Raw genomic sequence first — 19,307 nt, 5'->3', positions numbered from 1 at the left:
ATCCACACCAAGGAAAAATAGTAACAAGAATTTGAATTAGAAAAATAGAAAGGTGGGAGAAATGATTAGGAGAAGCAAAGGGAGAGAAAAGGGGAGACCACATATGCACAAGAACAGGAAAGAATACGAACTATTGAAGTTGAAAAAGAAATATGAACTGTAATGTGATAAGAACAGAACAGAACAGAACAGGAAGAACGCAAAGGTAATAGTCTTTGTGAATTTTTAAATAATCATCAGCAGGGAAACTCAATGTGTAGGTAACTGAAGTGAGTTCAGCTGTGGAAGCCAAAGGTTCACTATTTCAGCAAGAGAGATCTACAGATATTTCATAGACGAAACCCACCAGCTTATCCGTGCTTCCTAATACTGAGGTTGGCAAAGGCTGGCTGGATATAGTTCCTTGTTTCAAAGCTGTATCCATGCTTGACTCTTTCCAGTCTGCGTTGGAGATCTGAGGGGGTTTCACCACAGGGGTTGAGCTCTGTTTAAGTAGTGGCCAATTTCCATCAGTAGCTTAAAAACAGACAAAGATACTATATTTAAGATAATCCACACCACCATTGTAAACAAGCAAAAGAACATAGGAAATGGAATAGCTTAGATTACAGCAGCATTAATTTGATTCCAGAAATGAGATAAATCACTACTAATGTTTGATTCAGAAATCAATACTGAAAGCCCAGTCACTACATACAATATGCTGTTCATTACCCTTTGACATGCACATTGCATTGAAAATTTCTATCGAAAATGGATGGTAAAAATTTTGGTTTGAGCGTTCCATATTCTACTATTAGAAGACAAACAAGTTCAGAACAAAAATCCTTTTAGAAACACTTCATCAATGTATTTCTTTTGGTACTATGCAGAGACATAGTCAAATTATGCTAAATGTTAAGTCTACGTAAGCTCCAAGTGGACTTACTCTGAATTCAATCTATGAATTAAACTTTCATAGTATGTAAAACCTCCTTTCAACAATGAGGTGGAACAAAACCAAACATTCCTTCACTGTAAGTGGTGGTTAACTTACCTTTTGTTTTTCCTCAAAATACTCACCTGATTAGAATTGCCCCAGAGATTTAAAATTAAAGAATTTTATAAAGCCAGCTGACAACTTCAACTCACAGTGTCAAGATACAAGTCATGGGCTTTTATCTTTCTCATATGCAAAAAATCATGCATAGCTGTACATGAACTGAAGCAACAAATCCTTAATGAAGTCCTAGATGTAACGATACGTTACTTTATTAACTGCATGAGACTATTTAGTTTCTGTTCTCTATGTAAGTAGGAGTTTAAATAGCCTGATAATTACATCTGTTTTTATAGTAACTAAATGGATCCCAGGTTAGATCCTAAGGCTTTGATTTGCCTTTGAAAGATTAAACTTTAGTGTCTCTTACTCTAAAGAGACTGGAGATCATCTTTCCTCCTCTCTCACCTGTAATTATCTTAGTGGAACACTTAGGATCAGTAAAGACAACATGTAACGTGTAACTCACGTTACTAAAGGTTAACAACTCAAATGGAGGGGGGTTTGTGCATGGGGGGGATTTACTGAGATTTCTGGACCTCATAGAACGACATCATCAAATGAAAATCAGGTATTTAATGGCAAAATTTCCCATTTCATTTCAGTTTTAAGTCCCTAGAAAACTGAATCAGCAGGGCTATTTCTAGAATTCTTTGACATAGTCTCAGAATAAGCTGCATAGGAACATTCTAATTATAGTGAATTTAACGTCACCTCTCTAGTTCCTATCTCTTGTCCTCTGTGAGTCTCCCTTTTCCTTCCCCCTGCAACCTGCAGATTTCTTGACAACTACTACCCAATGTTTTCACTCTGTGAGTGCAAATTCACTCTATTACCTCATAAACCTCTTTATAGGCTTGTTAAAATCATATCATTTTTAAGTAAGAAAAAAAAAAATTTACCTCTGCATTTAAAGTACCATACTAATTATTTTTTAATTATATATGTAGACCATTCCTCAGGATCAGATACACTACAATATATTAAACTTTCAAAATCAGATCAACTGCGTTTGAATTCTGAGAGATAAATACTTCGGAGCAAGAGTATTTTTGTGGTTGGTCATTTAAATAGGGTTATCACTTGCATATTTTTACACTGAGAAAACAGTATTTGGTCCAGAAATCACTTCTCATACTTGCAAACTGCCAAGAAGTAACAAGGCCCAGCTTTAGTACTGGCAACATCCAAGAACTGGACATGCTGGATTATTTGTTGGTTTGCTTTTAATAACCCGGTTATCAAGAGCAGGACCAAAAAAGATGACTGTCTAAACACTCTGACCCCTAAATAATGGCAAATTTTTCAAGTATGCACTGAATTAACATTTACTATACAAAATACACAAGACATTCCACAACTCCAGTAAGGTTACGGTTCAGTAAAACTTTTGTTTTGAAGAACAGTAAAAGGTGTTATAACTGATTCACACAAAACACAAAAGCATCTTTAGCTATAAGTTTAGCTAGTAAGAAAGCACGTATAGAAATAACAGCAAAAATCCTAAATAATCGGGTTATCTTCCCTGCAAATACAAGCCCACATTCAGAAAGACAGTTTTGTAATTTTTCAAATTCCAAATATTAGCATGTTCATCCCCAAATTCTGACGTAACAGACTGGAAGTAAATTCAAACTCTCTCTCCTCTAACTTCTTTTTAATTCTACTTACATAAACATCAGAATGTAGCTGTTTCCACCTTCCTGTCCTTCATATTACGCTCTGGCAGACTTGCCCACTGCCATGCATTTTTTAGGAGTGCGGATCTCACGTCCTCCGCCGAATCTCACGCAGCAAACTGCGCTGCGGCTGCAACCTGCAGCTGCGGGACGTGGTGCCAGAGGCTGCGGGAGGTGCTAAGAGGAGGCAACTGACCGGCCTCTGCCTTCTGCTGTCTTTGGTGAGATCGAGAAGGTCTCAAACGCTCCTGGCCATCTGATGGTAACACCTTTCTGACAAGCCCTGGCCACCTCCTGCTCTCAGCCACCCCATGGTCATTGCAGCCAATTGGCTTCGTGTTCTCCTCCAAATCCACCGCTTGTAGGAGCACCAAACAGCCCGTGTACTGCAACTCCCACCAGTCCATTTGGCATTTACCCGAATCAGTGACATGCAGACACGAAAGGTTTAGTGCATTTTCCCTGATTTTATCTGAAAAGGTCTGGATCTAGGATACTTAACTACAGCAACTGAAGTGCAAACCAAGTATAACATTTTTGTGCAGTGGAAGTCAGCAAGATTGTTGGTGCTGACTCCTGGACGGAGTGAGCTTTGAGCCCAACTCTGGGGGCAGTGCAACACGGAAACTTAAAAGTTTCCTACAAAGTAACTTAAGCTAAACCTGTATGTAATACATCCATCTAACCTGAAAGACTAAAACATGCTTTGGTGATTGCCATAATTTTCTAATAACAATTAGGAAATTTCAAGGTTTTTCAATGAAGAAAACTCATCCCTAGTATACCACTCCAGTACCCCAAGGATTAATTTGCTGCAAGTGTTTCCTTTAAAGATGAAAAGCAACTTCTCAACAATTTTACATTTCAACAGCATCTTCTGCATGCTAGACCACAACACAAGATCTAAAGATGCTGTTTAATATGCATCTGTATGCAAGAGCTCAGATGATCATATTAAACACTGAGTTCTTAGCCTAGCCAGAGATCTTCTATGGACTCACAGTGCTGGGTGTCACAGACAGTAGGTGCCAGGCGGATGACATTGTGACCAGCAGACTGAAGAGAAGTGGGAGGTGACAGAATAGGATCCGCTATTATGTCTAAATCAGAAACCTTCCAGGTGTCTGGAGACTTTTTCACACACCCACAGTCTGTCTCTACCGGGCACACCAAGGCAGATCCAGTTACACAGAAAAAGAAAGAAAAAAAAGCGGTGGAAAAATTATAACAATGACAATGGAGAAATTAGAACAGGAACACTCAGACAATGAGAAATAAAAGCATGACAGTTGAAAAAAACCACTCAATTTCTTTTCTTTCTGGGAGCATATAATCTCCTCCTTAGATATCTATCTATCTATCTATCTACACACATATCTTACAGGACTTTATTCAAGTATATTCAGAGTAATAAACAGTGTCAATCCTAAGGTAGAATAATTACTTTTATAAAAACAAAATGTCATAATTCAGAAATCCTGTAACTTGCTAAGATAGGTCTACAATCGGGTATGTGTATCTTCTGAGGTTGATATTTACAAAATAGGGAATTATTTTTGGTGGGTGAACTTAAAAGTTCTGAGCTGTCATTTCCCATATGTGGAAGAGGAATCCACGTCTGAAAACAAAACTGCTGCAAATCTGTCGCTTTACCCTGCAGTTAAGTCATTCCATATGGTTAAAACTACCTAAAATCACAGTGATGGGGTTTGTACAGCTTTTGAATTAAACTAAAAGTATTGTTAAATCACTAATATAAATGGAAAAGACTGGAGGGTTTTTAAGCTATGTTTGGATAGTTTCACTTCTTGATCTTGGGGTTTTGAGCGGTGGCATTTTGGTCCATCTTTCCTACTGAGAGGTTCAGACTATTTTCCCTCTGTCCCTTCCTCAATATTTGGAAGCATGCTGCAAGTTTCGCTGGAATATTCAGTTTTAAATCCATGGGATTGTGCATTTTTATTTCTATTACATGCATTTTCCTAGCCAATCATTTCTAAAGAATTCTGATTTTGCTGCAATGTGAGCAGAGACTTGAGCTTTGCCAGAATGAGAACTTAAGGTACAAATGTCAAGACCTGCTTCCTTCAGCCTCCAATGTAAATAATAATAATTTTAAAAATTCTATTTTATAATGTAGATGGAATTAATTATGGGAGCCAATTTTGGACATCAAGTTCTGGGGAGTACTCTGGAGGGGCAGCTCCTTCACTAATGAAAGCAGAAACAAGTAAACTGCATCAGTGCTAAGGTTATTCCATTTCAGAAATGCTTCAAGCACCACAAATTCTCCTGTCTCAGTTGGAGCAAAAACCTCCCATAGTTTAATTCTATTTTCCTCTTTAGTCTCCTTCTGAGAAATAATATTAGTTTTACTTGTTCACTAGGTTTGTTTTACTGGACTGAAAGCAACATACTGTAAATAGTAGTTTATAAATATAGTTTGCCACAAAGTTGACTTCATTGTTATATTCAAACACACAAAAACTAATTGAAAAGCTCTTAAAGACAGAACACAGAATCTGTGAAGGAACATGTGCTCCTTTAAGCAGTGTACCAGTAGTAGTAACATTTCAAAGAAAACACTCAGTCTCCTAAGAAAAATGTATGGAAATGGGCAAAACCATCTCATATCAAATGACTAACGTCCAGTTCCCAGAACAGTATCAAGGCATAGAAAACTTGCCTCTTCCTTCCACTACAGAGATTACGCGAACACTGGGTATCCTAAGATTACTCCTTTCCAAACCACGTGTATTAACAAACACCACACTGAAGTGCTTACCAGATTTTGATCTTCCATGAGTTGAGCTAGAAGCAATGGTGAGGGACTGCGGTTTAACTGGATCTACTGGTACAGCGTAAGTGCCAGCACTGGGGACTTGGATGTAGGGTCCTACTGCTGCGACCCTTCCTGAAGCGCTCAGGGATGACTGGGGTGAGGAAGTTCCATTAATACGGTTCAACTAAAAAAAAAAAAAAAAAAATCAGACGAATTGAAATGTAAACTTCCATGTAATCTAGGCATTTGTGCATGAACAGGAGGTCTAAATTTAATTATCTAGTACTGTGCACTGTAGCTAAGACACCTTAATTATTAAGTTACCATACTCCTGCTTCTACAAAAAAAGTACAAATTTTATTCCCTAAAATCAACACCTCAAAAATTAAAATTTCTCAGCCGCAGCACATACTTTTCTTGTAGAAATCTTTACCTGTGTAAGGTCTCTTTCATTGTGCCTTTCTTAGGCAAATGGACTAAAATGAGTTCTTAAATGATCAAATATGTATGGGGTATTTTTTAAAAGCAATACCTCCAGCTAGAAATACATCCAGGAATCAAGAACTGATCTCTCTAGTCCTTATATAAATGATCTACTGTGGAACTGATTTCTAATCAAAGTTCCAGACAACTATTAAGACTAACTTGATCAGATGATTTATATTTTTACCAGTTTTCCATATTGGAAGATGAATATTTTATGAAAAAACAAATTTCTGATGCTTCCATGCTTTGAAACACAGCCCATAATCACACTTAGATTCCTAGAAATATAAACTACTATAATTTTTAATACAGTATGGTCTGTGCCATGAAGAAAAATAAAAGGAAACACATTCTGTCTAACAGTTTTCTGATATCTATGCAGAACCCTGCAGTAGTTTTCAGAAGCCTGCTACTTTTAAAAAAAGTTCTTTAGATGTAATTGTATTACTCAGCTGGGCAAAAAGTGAGATTCTGTGTAGTTTTTATAGGCTCTTGATAAACTAAAGTGTGGCCCTTTTAACAGTTTATCTTACAGGAATGTTTTCTTTTTGACGTGCCTCAACTTTTTTCTTGTATAGTCGTTCCCGCAGCTCATTGATTCGTTTGTCCATCATAGCCACCTCCATATTGCGTTTGTTTAAGAGTTCCTTCTGCTGCTGAAGCTTTGAGTTCTGCTCCTGGTTAAGCCTGTTACGAATCTTTAAAAAAAAAAGAAGAAAAAAAGAAAAAAAAGTAGTTCTTAGGACACCTGCTTCGTTTTGTCTGTTGTCAAGTTGTTTTAAACATAGTATTCAAAAAATCAAAGCCACTTGGATCAGCTGTGTTCGGACATATCTAACGTTATGGTTCCACATAGGCTGTCAAATCAGCATTTGCACCATGAACAGCTCTTAAAAATTAAATAAACTAGGGGATACCTATTAAACACCTGTAGACTGCACCTCATTTATAGCAAATGCATTGAAGAATTAGACATAAATACATTTCAGAATTGAATTCCACTGTGAAAAATTAAGTAATAGAAAATGTGATGTTTAACCACCAGGCAATTTGAATATAATGAAAACTAGGTGATAGAAAACTTGTAAAATAAATTATGCTATTGATTCTGTTTCCAGTTCCACATGACATTTCCTGCTGTCTGGATGGGAGGTTCAATGAACTGCTCGTGGAGGGACTGGGCACAGATTTTCCTCTCTAGATGGGGATTAAGCTGAAACCTTCACAGCAGGTTTCCAGTAGATTAGAGCATGGATTACTTTTATGGTTTAAATCAAGCATGACAGTCTTTGTAATTATTTCTCTTGCTTTCCCATTGGCATTTTATCACACCTTCAATAACTCTGACAGTGGCCCAATTTTCATGGTAATGTTACATGCAAAATAAACCCTGAAGCAAATTTAAGTCTTGATAGATGTGTATGGGATCACTGCGAAGCACAAGACAGAAATCCTAAGCTGTTGAGCATCTTTGCGCTTTAGAAATACTCGAAAGGCCACATACGCCTTCTGTGAATGGGGAAAGGGGAAAAAGAGGGAAAAAGAACCCTTATCCTAATTACTGGAAACATGTGATGGATAAATTTGTATGTTGTATTCGCCCAAGTAAAGAAATGAGACTAATTTTGAAATTTAAATTAATTTTTAAATACTAAAGATATATATTAGAATTGTTGTCTTGATCACAGTCAAGTACATAAGTAAGTAAAAAAACCCCCTCAAATTCGGACACATTGGCACACGATTAAGTATTCTGTAACTGTTAAACATAAAAGCTGGACAAAATTTCAATGTAAATGGAATATTTAATTTCCCTTGTGAGAACTACACTTCAGATGTTACAGTCTTCTTGCAGGAAGATACATGATAGTGATAAAGGGAATATTGTGTGAACATACTGCAGCTGTAGTGCACTATATAGGGCAGTGAATACAGTGTGGCCTCTATTTTTGATAACTCTGTTAAAATGTGTCATTTAATTCCTATGTATTTTCTTTTTTTTACACCACACATTACAGCTATATTTTCACAATGCATTTCAAATATACTTTTGTTCACTGTCCAGTCATGTCTCCAAGTTAAGATGACATCTAAGTGAGCCTGCTACACCCAGTTCTTTGCAAAACAGAAAAGCAACAAAATGAATTTTCAAAAAATGTTTTAAGAGAGATTAGAACAAATACTAGGTTATGTCAACATTCAGTATTTCAGTATTAGAGGCTGAGAAATGCACTTCAGAACACTGACACACTTCGCATCATCATGTGTATGAGCAACAACAGAATTAGTTTTTAAAGCTAATGAAATCCTGTTTTAAGGAGGGTTATATGCTAACTACACCCACACATATTAACAGCATTCCAATACATCAGTTTTATAAGGTGTCACAGAAACACATGGCCACCCATAAGAGCAGTAATACAACTTCTTAAAATCTAAGGCTACCATCCAGATGGCATCTCTCCATTACTTACTTGTAGCTCTTGATACAACTTCTTTAACTCTACTGCAGCAGGTCCCGTCATTTGTCCATTGTAAGACTGAAACCCGTTCAGTTTCCCTTTCCTTAAATCCTCCAGTTGCTGAGTAAGTTGATCCACTTTTAACACTGCAGCCTGTAGCTCCTGCTGCTTTTCCTGGAACATGGCACTTATATGTTCAATTTCAGTTGCTAAAATTAACAAGATAAAAATAACAAAAAACAATTAAGTAAAGCAGAGTTGTCAGTTTTTTAATTCTACAGGTACTGGTACCTCAAACACACTAGTTTTAAATCTAGTATCTGCATGCACAAATAAAATATTTATGTTTTGGGAATTTTCTAGCAGTCATAAGATCTCCTAACAGTTAGTGAATAGACTTATTCTGACTTTATGCCTGACTATATAAAACAAACAAAAATTTACATCGTATAAAAATTTCACAGAAGCACAGCACCTTCTGTAAGACAAAAAACATTGTCTGAAATCCTGCTTCAATGCTATAATGACTAGCAACATAGCATTAGTTGCTAGTCATGCAGTGAATAGTAAATTAAATCAAATAAATTACTTAAAAGTTCCACATACACAGATTGCCATTCATGATCTTGCTGTAGTCCACTTGTCCTCTCATGGCACGGATTTTTTTCAGCTTTGTCTCCTGGGTTTCAACACGTTCTTTAAGTTTTTGAAGCTTTTCACTCTCAGAAACGGACTGCTGCTGGCGACGTTCTTGCTGCTTCAAATAACGCAAACGTTGCTCCTGAAAAAATGGGGTTTTAGACAAGAGGTTCCTGTTACCCATCTATTTTAAGAAGAGTTAACTTAGAAAAACCCATCAGTGGGTTTTTTTATTTCCAGAAATTAGAAAAAGTTGTATTTAAGTAAAATGTGTATCAATCCTCCTAGAAAAACTCTTAACATTGTTTAGCAAACCTGTTTTAGAGCAGAGATTCAAGATTTTTTTTAGACCAAATATCAAATTTACATACGTGCAAATACAACCATACCCTGAACAGTCATTCAAACACATCTGTGAAGCTTCCTCTGTCATTTATTTTCTGACACTATTAACACTTTTCAAAAATGAGCCTCCAGTGATGTTATCCACCTTCCCAAAGATGACAAAATATGTCCAACAGACTATTTTGAACAAGCTGACCCAATACAAGATAATGTTCTGGTTCTAAACAACAGTCCTTCTGCTGGGCACACAGGAAAATGTTCCTTTTCTACATTATTTCCGTCAAGAACCACAGAATTGATTGGCTGATTCCTAGGTACTCCAGGCATCCAAAGCACATTGCATATTATAACACCTACAACAGTGTTGAAAACATTAAACCCACTCCCTGCTCTGAAAACAGATTCTTACATCTCAGCGACTTTGGAAATGTAATACATTAATATATATGTAGTGGGCATATTCTCATCTCACCCCACTGTTACTATACTGGAGTCAAGCCTGTGCTATCACAGGTCACAAAGTGGGCCTCACAAAAGAGACAAATCAAACCTAGCCATATTTTTATAAAAAACACATGACTTGGCTTGACATAGGTTGTTATAGTATCATTTAAACTGAAATGTTGTATATTACCTAGGTTAAGATTAATTTGATAAAACAATGGATTTCTCAAGCTCTTTCATTGAGCTTATCTAGAATGAATGTGTTTTTCTGTATCCATTAAACCACGTGTATGTTGAAGGAAATTTGTACTTATTATGATCTGTATATAATTATTACCTTGGCAACCAACATTTGCTGTTGATTTTCAATCTGCTGCTGTTGTCGGGCGGCCATATCTTGAAGTTCAGAAAGAGTGAGCTCAACACGTGGATTCCCAACCTGCAGAACACAAAACGTTACGTTAATACGTTGATGTATATTAAGTGTTCTGATGAGAGAAGCTAAATCTGTACTACTCAGAGAAAGGCTGAAGTCTCCTCCCCAGTCCACAGAGGATACCTACGAAAGAGTAAGGAGCCTCAGAGCAGAAAGAAACGATGCAGACCATGCACATTCCATAGACATTCCATAGAATTGGTACGCAGTACTGGTAGGGCACATGTCATAACACACATTTGAGTAAATTAAGTAATTTAAGTAATAATTGGAATCTAAAGCTTCTTTCCTAACGTTTTCAGTGTCAGTGCCTTGACAGCTTTAACTGGTGGTTGGCATTATTTATAACACCCAGAGAACCCTCAGATAAAGGCTGAGATAAAGGCTGTCACTAAGCTCACATCCAAAGACAGTGAAATTTCCTGTCAGACTGGAGCATTTAAGGTAAAAATCTGTTAAAAACATTGTGTACAAAGTCAAGCTGACACCCTGTGGATAAGTAAGTGGCTATTAATGAGCGAACTCTGAATGAAAAGACAAGATATTAGGGGGGCTTTATCACTCCTTTTGCATTTCAAAACTAACAAATCATTTACAAAATTGCGCTAGAGAGGCAACTAATGAAAACTATTTAAAATTTATATAATGCTGTGATTACGTGTGCGACCAAATATTATGTGTTTTTAAAAATGAACACAGTTTCAGTATATTCATAGCTCTAGCAACAAATATAATTTAAATCTATACATGAAATTACTTCAGTTCAACCACATTTCTTACTATGCCATCATGGGAAAGAGAGTGTAGTGCAACAAGACAAATTCCAGAAGCTGACACTTGCCCAGTACCCGCTTGACTACTCAGAAAACCAAACTCCACAATCTTCGAATTGCACGGTTTAACCACAACTTTAGAATTTGCACGGAAAGAAAACACCAGCCTTTGAAAAATTACACCAGAAAGTTCAGGACAGCCCGACACCCATTTCAAGGCATATACATGTAATTCAGTCAGTTTACTGTGTCAATGTAAAAGCTGGACTACTGCATTGTAATAATTCAATAAACAATGTAGTATTTTTCACCAAACTACATGACTACAATCTTAGTAAGCCAAATTAAAACTACACCATTTCCTATCCCAAATACAGTCAATACTGCTGAAAAGGAGAATTGAATGTTTTGGATATATTGATAAATAAAACTCTGTTTACCAACTGAACTGAGGTCTAAACATTTTAGAAACATACGAAACTAAAAGAAAACCCCCAAACACCTCCCCATCCCAATCAATCAAGCATCAGATTGTGGAGCTGATCAAAGCCGATCCCAGAAGAAATCTGAATTATCTGCTCTACTTTTCTGGGCTCCTGACTCCCAATGCATGTCTGTGGTGACCATGTCCAACACGTCCCCTGCAACACTTGTACTTCACTCTACAAAAAGTAAAATTCTCCTCTGAATCTTGTTGATACTGAAGTATCTCAGCCACCCTGAATGGCTTATTTCATGTTCCTACACCGAATGCCTGCTTAAGTAAATATCAGTTCTCCAAACAATGTATAATACAGAACAGTTTTTTTAAGTTTCAGTCAGGAAAGGAAAATAACATATGTTTTTAAAATAACTGATTTATCCTTTTTTCTTTTTGTTTTGCTACCTGAACTCCAATTAATATTTCAAATTTCTGCATAAAATTATTCAAGTAAGATACACACCTCAAGTTCAGTCACTAAAATGAGCCAGATTTGGAACACTGACTTTTAAAGCTGCTGCATCTCAGACACATGATATAGACATGTTAGACTAAAATTGTTAGAAAAAGTTACTGTCCCTCTTTGAACATTTACTACTGAATAAATTATGGATGGAAATTATAATTCTTACCAGGTTACAACTGCAACTCCTCTTACTAGTCAACAATAATTAAAACTATTTATAGCAGAGAAGCAATTTAAAAAAATAGGTATTTATTTACAGTTTTGGCTCTATAAAATGGTGGAACTAGAACAAAAGGTTTCTGTTTTCTGTTTCAACACTCGTTAGTGAACACGGTGATTAAAAAAATGAACTTTTTTATTAGCGTGTTTTATGACAAACAGGAGTCCTTCACAATATTCTTTAGGGACAAATAACTTGTACACACTTGTGGCCACCAGCTAATAAATCACAGAGAGACCTTTTACTATTAATTACAGGCTGAAAGGCACTAATTGGGTAAAAAAGCAAGGAACCTTTCCCAAGTGCCATCCCCAAACCAAAATGTGTTCGCTTAAGATAAGAAAATAACATGGAAAAAACAGATGTTGCTCCCAGAACATGTTCTGGCCCTGCTGAACTCCTTTGGTGTGACCTTCTGCCAGAAAAACCTGAACACTGACAGCTGCTGCCACCCGGCTCTGCAGGGAATTGTTAAAAGGGGCTCCGAATGGCTTGAAGGCTTCCCTCTGGATCACGGATTTTAAAAGTAAAAAAGGTTTTTTGGGGGTGAATTGATAGTATTTTCTCAAACCACATACGCTCTGTTTCAAAAATGCACATTTTGCATCAGACTATGCAATATCTTCCCAATGCTTCCCTTCTTTCTGCTTCAATCAGTTTAAGTTAACAATGACGGTTCATTCTATTTCCTGTAGCAATTTTCAGTATAACACTGTCCAAGAAATAAAGAGGTGTTTTTTCTGCTAAGGAATCTTGTTAGAATATACACAGACTCAAAAAGTGGTATCTGTACAGGGGCTGTGCATATTTCAAGGTAAAAAAGCCATTTCACCAAGTGAAAATTACAGATGTACTAAATGAAAAGTGTAACCTGAAACGCACAATGACAATAAGAAACTTGTTTGTAAAAGCACCAGAAACAAAAAAACAGTCTGACCCAAAAGCTCAGAATTTTACTGCTTTAAATAAGCGTATTTGAAAGAATACCTTATAATGCCTGAAAAAGTACTGCATTATTTTTTATTATGTAAAATATAGAATACTAATTATAAGATGAATGCAAAGATTGGTTTCTCCTTGAAGAAGCTATTAACTATTGTAAAATGTTGAATTTAGAAAGTGTAATGTCTAAAAACCTTCTATACATGGCAAAGCACAAGAACATGGGAAACAGTGATAATTAACCATTTAAATATAAACATCTTATGAGAAATCTTTTAATGTTTACCTCACTGAATACAACTGTCCCTTTCACTTCAAATAACTACACTATAGTTAGGAAAGAAAAGAAGAGGCAGTTGAGGAAACAAAATTTTAAACCTGTAACTTCACTCGCAGTTTGTTCTTTTTCATCCACATGGCAAAAGCAGTCAACAGAGCAAGCAGAATTCCTCTTTGACATCAAATCAATTCTTTTCAGATACCGTTGCTGATTTCAGGTCTCCGAAACAGGACAGTATCACTTTTGAAACAGCACAGAAAACACTGAATCCTTCTCTTGCCAACATTTAGCTGAATCAATTTGTTTAGAGCATTTCATCTTTGTTGAGCCAGCTTGTCATAATCTGCGTGCAAACGCCACCACGGAAAAAAGTCAGTTGTCTCGGTCCTTCAGAAGCTCAGGTTATGCCAGGCAAAGGGAGCGCTCCATTTTCTCAGTTCTTTAATGAGGTTGTTGGTTTCTCAGATTCTTAAGTTTGCGCTGTTCATACCAGTTATTAACAATTTAATCCATGAAGTCACTCACCACTCATAACAAACACGAACCTCTCACATTTCAGGTCCAGATCTCCTCCTTTCTCCCGCAGCAAGAGACACTGACCTCCTACAGAACTGCCTTCCGAAGGAGCTGCTAAAAAGCCACCACAAATATCTACTCCTCCAGATTCCACACATTCATTTGCTACATGGTGATACATCAAAGCAGACAGTTTTGCTGAACTGTAAATTTCTTTTCATTGATTCACAGAAGCACTTCCACATAGAGATGAACTCCCAAATAAAACGCTTCAGATCAAACACCGTGTGTTATTAGGCAGTAACTATTATGTACGCCTCATACAGACAAGAATACTTCACACCTATATTCCCTGATTTCTTAATATTGACAAGAATCTTTTAAAAAATGTATTTATTTTGTTTAGCATGCACTTTAAAAGGTCACGATGAGAGACAGAATTTGTAATGAACTGGAGTTTCGGCTTCTGACATTATCCTCCTACTGCAAGCTAATATTTTACCATTTGATGATTAATATTTTTGAGACAGATGAGATGAATGGTTCAGTGGTAATTAAATAGTTTGGGAACCAGTTTACAAGCAGCCTCAAAACAAGTCATACCTAAGGCATTTAATTAAGAAAAGGAACCTTCTTTAATATTTATTTCTACACATTAGTCCTGTCACTCTAAAAATTCATTTTCTTATTCCTCCTTCCTTTCTTTCTGCCCTCACACTGTGCTGTTCTGTCTATCATCACAAACTCCTCAGTCTACATGCTTCTGAGCTATTATGAAACGGCTTACTCATTGGCAACCCACAACAGTAAATGAAAAATTGCACCTGAACTCGAAATATTTCTTTGGCAAGCAGAGCACACTGTAGTCAAGACATGCAAGCAATAAGGGCAGATTCCAGTGGTTTTTTGCCTTTACTCCCATCAGAAAACTGTCTTTTAAAAGGAATCTAATTAGGTCAATATTAAAATAAAAAAACTCTTGAGACTGACATTTTGAAATAGATGATTTTATAAAATATTATAATTAGGATGTGGTTTGATATTATGCACTTCTTTGCCTCCATACCTAAGCCATGAAGATACTTATAATCATTTTCCAAGTTTACACTAGTGAGAACAGAGAGTTAATGGAACATATACCAAACCCACACCCAAGACTCTTAGGATTTCAGAAATAAGAGCTTTAAAGAAAAACAGCAAATATTCCACAATAATGACTGGCAATCGCACGTTTAGGTTCAGCCTCACCTAGCCACACAAACAGCCCATGTGACCCATAACATAAACAAATAATCAAAAAAGAAAACCAGAGCGGCACAAGAATTTACCAATCATTTCCTGTACATTATCTCTTCACATCTTTTCCTGGGTTTGCAAGAGCCACCATGTCATTAACTTGCCTTATCTATTCCTTCCTTATTTTTAAATAGGTGTTCACACCCATCTCCCACACAATCCTTCAGTTCCCTTCCCAACGCCCTGCACTAGAAAGTGTAGGTTCCAGTACCTGAAGCCTCCTGAAACCGGCCAAGCTCCACCTTCTCTTATGCATATTCAATAAATCATGTACAATGAACTCTCATGTTTTCTAGTCTTTTCCCTATCACTCACCTCCATCACCAACTCTATCCTTACTCCCTCATTTACTCCTCTTTTAGTACTTCACCCATCTCTCTTGTCACAGTCAGAGGTGATTCTGAGGTTAAACCACCAATTTACAAGGTCCAACAACACGTAGATAAAATGTAATCAGCAGGCAGGGAGGTGAGAAAGTCTGCACCTTTGCTTCTGCCTTGGAGCCCAGAATGGCTGGTTCTGATTCTGACCATCAAAAGGGCCACCCAGAGAGTTTTTCTGCATGCATCCCACTACTTTTAACCACTTACTGATTTATTGAAAAGGCAATACAGAGCAGCTACTAAAGATAATGCAGCATATATCCCACACGCATGCCAGCTACACTGTTTACTCTTTACATAGGCTGCCACTGTAAAGAGGAACATTTTGTCCAAATGGCATTTTTAGCTAAAAAAAAAAAAGAGGCAATCCTTCTCAGAGACTCTCCATATAGTAAAGGTAATTGTATCCTCAGCCAGAATAAATGGTGAAAGAAAACATGCTTTATCAAGGTTAGGACAACCGTAGCATATCAGAGGCTAGAGAGGAGAGTGCAGTGGGGACACACACACCCCACAAAAACAAAACCCCAACCCACCAAAAAACACAGACCAAGGACAAGCATAGGATCAACACTGAATTAGAGACAGAAAGTGCAACAGAGAAAGAGAGAGAAATCCAAGAAGCAAGCCATTTGGGCTCACGATTTAAAGAATTTACTCCCCCCTATTGTATTCATTAATGATGCACACAGCTTTGCTGTGGCAATAAGGAAACATCATCTTCACCGGTCTAATAGGGCAGCAAAGGTCAGAAAGGTACTGCAAGTTGCTCCTGAGAAGGCTTAAAATGCCTACGTAGAAACGCAAAGTAACTACTGTTTTCACTGCACGTACTGAAAGACTCAGTTTTCCATAATCTACAGCAGTTTTAAGTTGCTGTTCCTTCCTAGGACAAAGGAAGGAACACAAAACTTACCTCCAGACTAGAAATTTACCTTTGTAGTGCTGTCAAATCCCAGAAATCCATATAGTTACGTGACAAATACAGAACTGACAGGTCTGGGAACAGGTATATGAGTACATGGACAAAGGAAGTGAAGTGTATTACATAAATGCACATTTTCTCAGAACAAAGCAGACTGACAACCGTAAAATGAAGAACAGAGGTAGATTTGAGCACTCCCCAGCCAGTGAGGAGCTGGAATCAGGGTGTGATAATTCTCAGCCTCCCCTAACAGGGACTATCACTGCAGTGGGCCAGACCTGCTCTCTCCTCAGGTGCAGCATTTACAACAGGGGTGTCAAACTCATCTTCACCAGGGGCCACATCAGCCTCACAGTGGCCTTCAAAGGGTCAATGTAATTTTAGGACCGTGTAAATGTAACTACTCCTACATTTATACAGCCCTAAAATTACATTCGGTTCTTTGAAGGTAACAATGAGGCCGGTGTGGCCCCCCATGAAAATGAGTTTGACACCCCTGATTTACAGCAAAGGAAGAGCTACAGCTCTGGCTGCTCAACTGCCAGAGCAGGAAAGAAAGGAACAGCTTGCTTAGCCTGCTGAATTTAGCAAAAGATTTCCTAATTCTCCCATGCGAACCTGGGCACGAGCAGCAAAAGCCCAGCAGTCACCGGTAACTTTTCTGCCTTAAGCCTCATTCAAAGTGATGCCGTTTAGGGGATGCTTGAACCAGCCCAGCTGGCAAGAGAGCTTTAAAGGCTGCTGAGGACAGCCAGCGCACGCTTTGGGTACCTGTCCTCAGCGCAGCAGCGGTGATGGGGAAACAGATGGAAGATCCAGGAGTTTATGATACCAGCTCCGTATCAAACGGGTCTTACAGGAACCTCACATGGCCTCCTCATGAGGACTATGAGAGGAGAACACGGGACGGAGCATCTGCGGAACATTATTGATTGTGACCACTTCTGAAACATATTTACCTTATATATCATCCAATTTAAGCATTTTAATGGATTTTGACTACTTCTTCCATAAAACTGAATCCTAGTGCTGTGTACAATGAAGATAACTTGAAAATCCATTGTGAAAATTCATATATAACACTATAAAATGACAAAAAATATATATATATTTTAATTTAAACTATAATACAGTTTTTGCTGATCTTGACACGGGTGACATTATTTCCAGTTTAGTGGCTTTATCCATAGCTCTGCCTTGCATTTTTTTAATTGGGTCAGAAATATGCCGGTAGCAGAAATCAATTTTAAAGAATCCAATGACAATAGCACGTGCCTTTTTCAGCTTAATGGAAATGAACAAGCTAATTAAACACAGAAAAGGCAACCAGAATATTGGCAATTAAAGGAAAATACACCTAGCATGCTCTATCTCCTAATAATCAAACAATCTCAAAAATTAACATTACAAATGGAATTAGATCACTTTACTCAGAAATTAATAATAAAAATGTTATTTTATTTGTGCCAATAATACCTTAACAGTTTCTTAGAATAAACATGCCTCAACTGTATGACAATTTGCTGAAAAAATCTCATATTATTTATATTTGATCAAATCTTAACACCTCCCATAAGCTACTCTACCATGTTAGCAATTCCTCTAACTTGCTGATGCTAATAAGTCACTCTAGATAATAAAATGCTTAAAGTCTATTCAGCATAAGCCACAGGCTCCAGATTTCCTGTTTTCCTATATCACTTAGAAATATCAGAAGCAAGGTTGCCCTCTGTTTTGCACAGAACAGCTAAGAGGACGAACTTAACAGAATCAAAACAATGTTCAAATAGATTTTCAAAATTAGAAATGGATTTGAACATCTGCTAGATATGAAATGAACTGCTTATAAATAATTTCTACAATATAGGAAAGTATTATCTGGAACTTGCTTATTTTAAATACTGCTTTCTTCCTTGTTCTTCAGACACTTTTAAACATCCAGAGAAACTGCAAAACTGTTTATATTAACTTTAGCGTCAACTAAAATACCCAGCAGCTGATTTGAATCAAAATATTATCAACCTGATACTCCTAACAAAAGTAAATTATCTTAGAAGAAAAGATGCATTCCTATAGAAATAACAGATCAGTTGTGCACTAAACTTCAGACTTGTTTACAATACCAATCCTTTTACTCAGACTAATAGACATGTTACAATACATGTTGAAAACACACTGTACAAGTGCCTTTAAAATAGTCTCAGAACTGTATTTTTCTGGGTCTTTTAGGAAAGCAACATCTTATTCTGACAGGATAGTTAAGTATGGTGAAGATGCACTTGTCTGAATAACGTTTAGCATCAAATGTGTTTATTCCTCCCTTAAGTAATTGCTTCAATATGAAGTTTTTCTGTGGTGATGTAATATTGGTTTTATGGAGAGAGTATAATAAATCATTTCCAAATCAGAAAAGCACTGAAAATAAGTATCATACAATTGAAAAGTATGTTGTGAAACTTAGTGTATGGCTTGCACTTCCCATATAACCTATGTTGTTAAAAGCAAAAGTTGACCGTGACATTTCAAAGTAATAAGATTTTGATCAGGTCTTAAAAATGATAGTAAATGCATCTAACAAAATCTGATTAACTAAGAATTTCAATTCGGAGACAGAGAGCTAGAAAGCCCAAACTGGTCTGCATTCTGGCCACGTGACAGCGAAATCCACAACCATTTAAACTAACGTGCAAAAGCTACACAGTGTCTAAATAAC

General features: G+C 37.0%; 1 protein-coding gene across 1 annotated transcript in view; it reads right to left on the bottom strand.

Moving 5' to 3' along the window:
• Positions 1-19,307, bottom strand: part of PPP1R13B (protein phosphatase 1 regulatory subunit 13B) — a 72,512-nt gene that overhangs the window by 8,632 nt on the left and 44,573 nt on the right. Inside the window, exons 5-10 of the mRNA XM_080345558.1 lie at positions 10,214-10,315; positions 9,055-9,229; positions 8,461-8,657; positions 6,544-6,684; positions 5,504-5,684; positions 347-516 (exon numbers count right to left, since the gene is read on the bottom strand). Of these exons, the coding sequence (XP_080201684.1) occupies positions 347-516; positions 5,504-5,684; positions 6,544-6,684; positions 8,461-8,657; positions 9,055-9,229; positions 10,214-10,315 (966 nt within the window). The remainder of the gene's footprint in view (positions 1-346; positions 517-5,503; positions 5,685-6,543; positions 6,685-8,460; positions 8,658-9,054; positions 9,230-10,213; positions 10,316-19,307) is intronic.

This window comes from Nesoenas mayeri (genome assembly GCF_963082525.1).
Source record: "Nesoenas mayeri genome assembly, chromosome: 5".
In the NCBI taxonomy this organism is placed as follows: domain Eukaryota; kingdom Metazoa; phylum Chordata; class Aves; order Columbiformes; family Columbidae; genus Nesoenas; species Nesoenas mayeri.
This window is presented reverse-complemented; position numbering and strand designations above follow the sequence as displayed.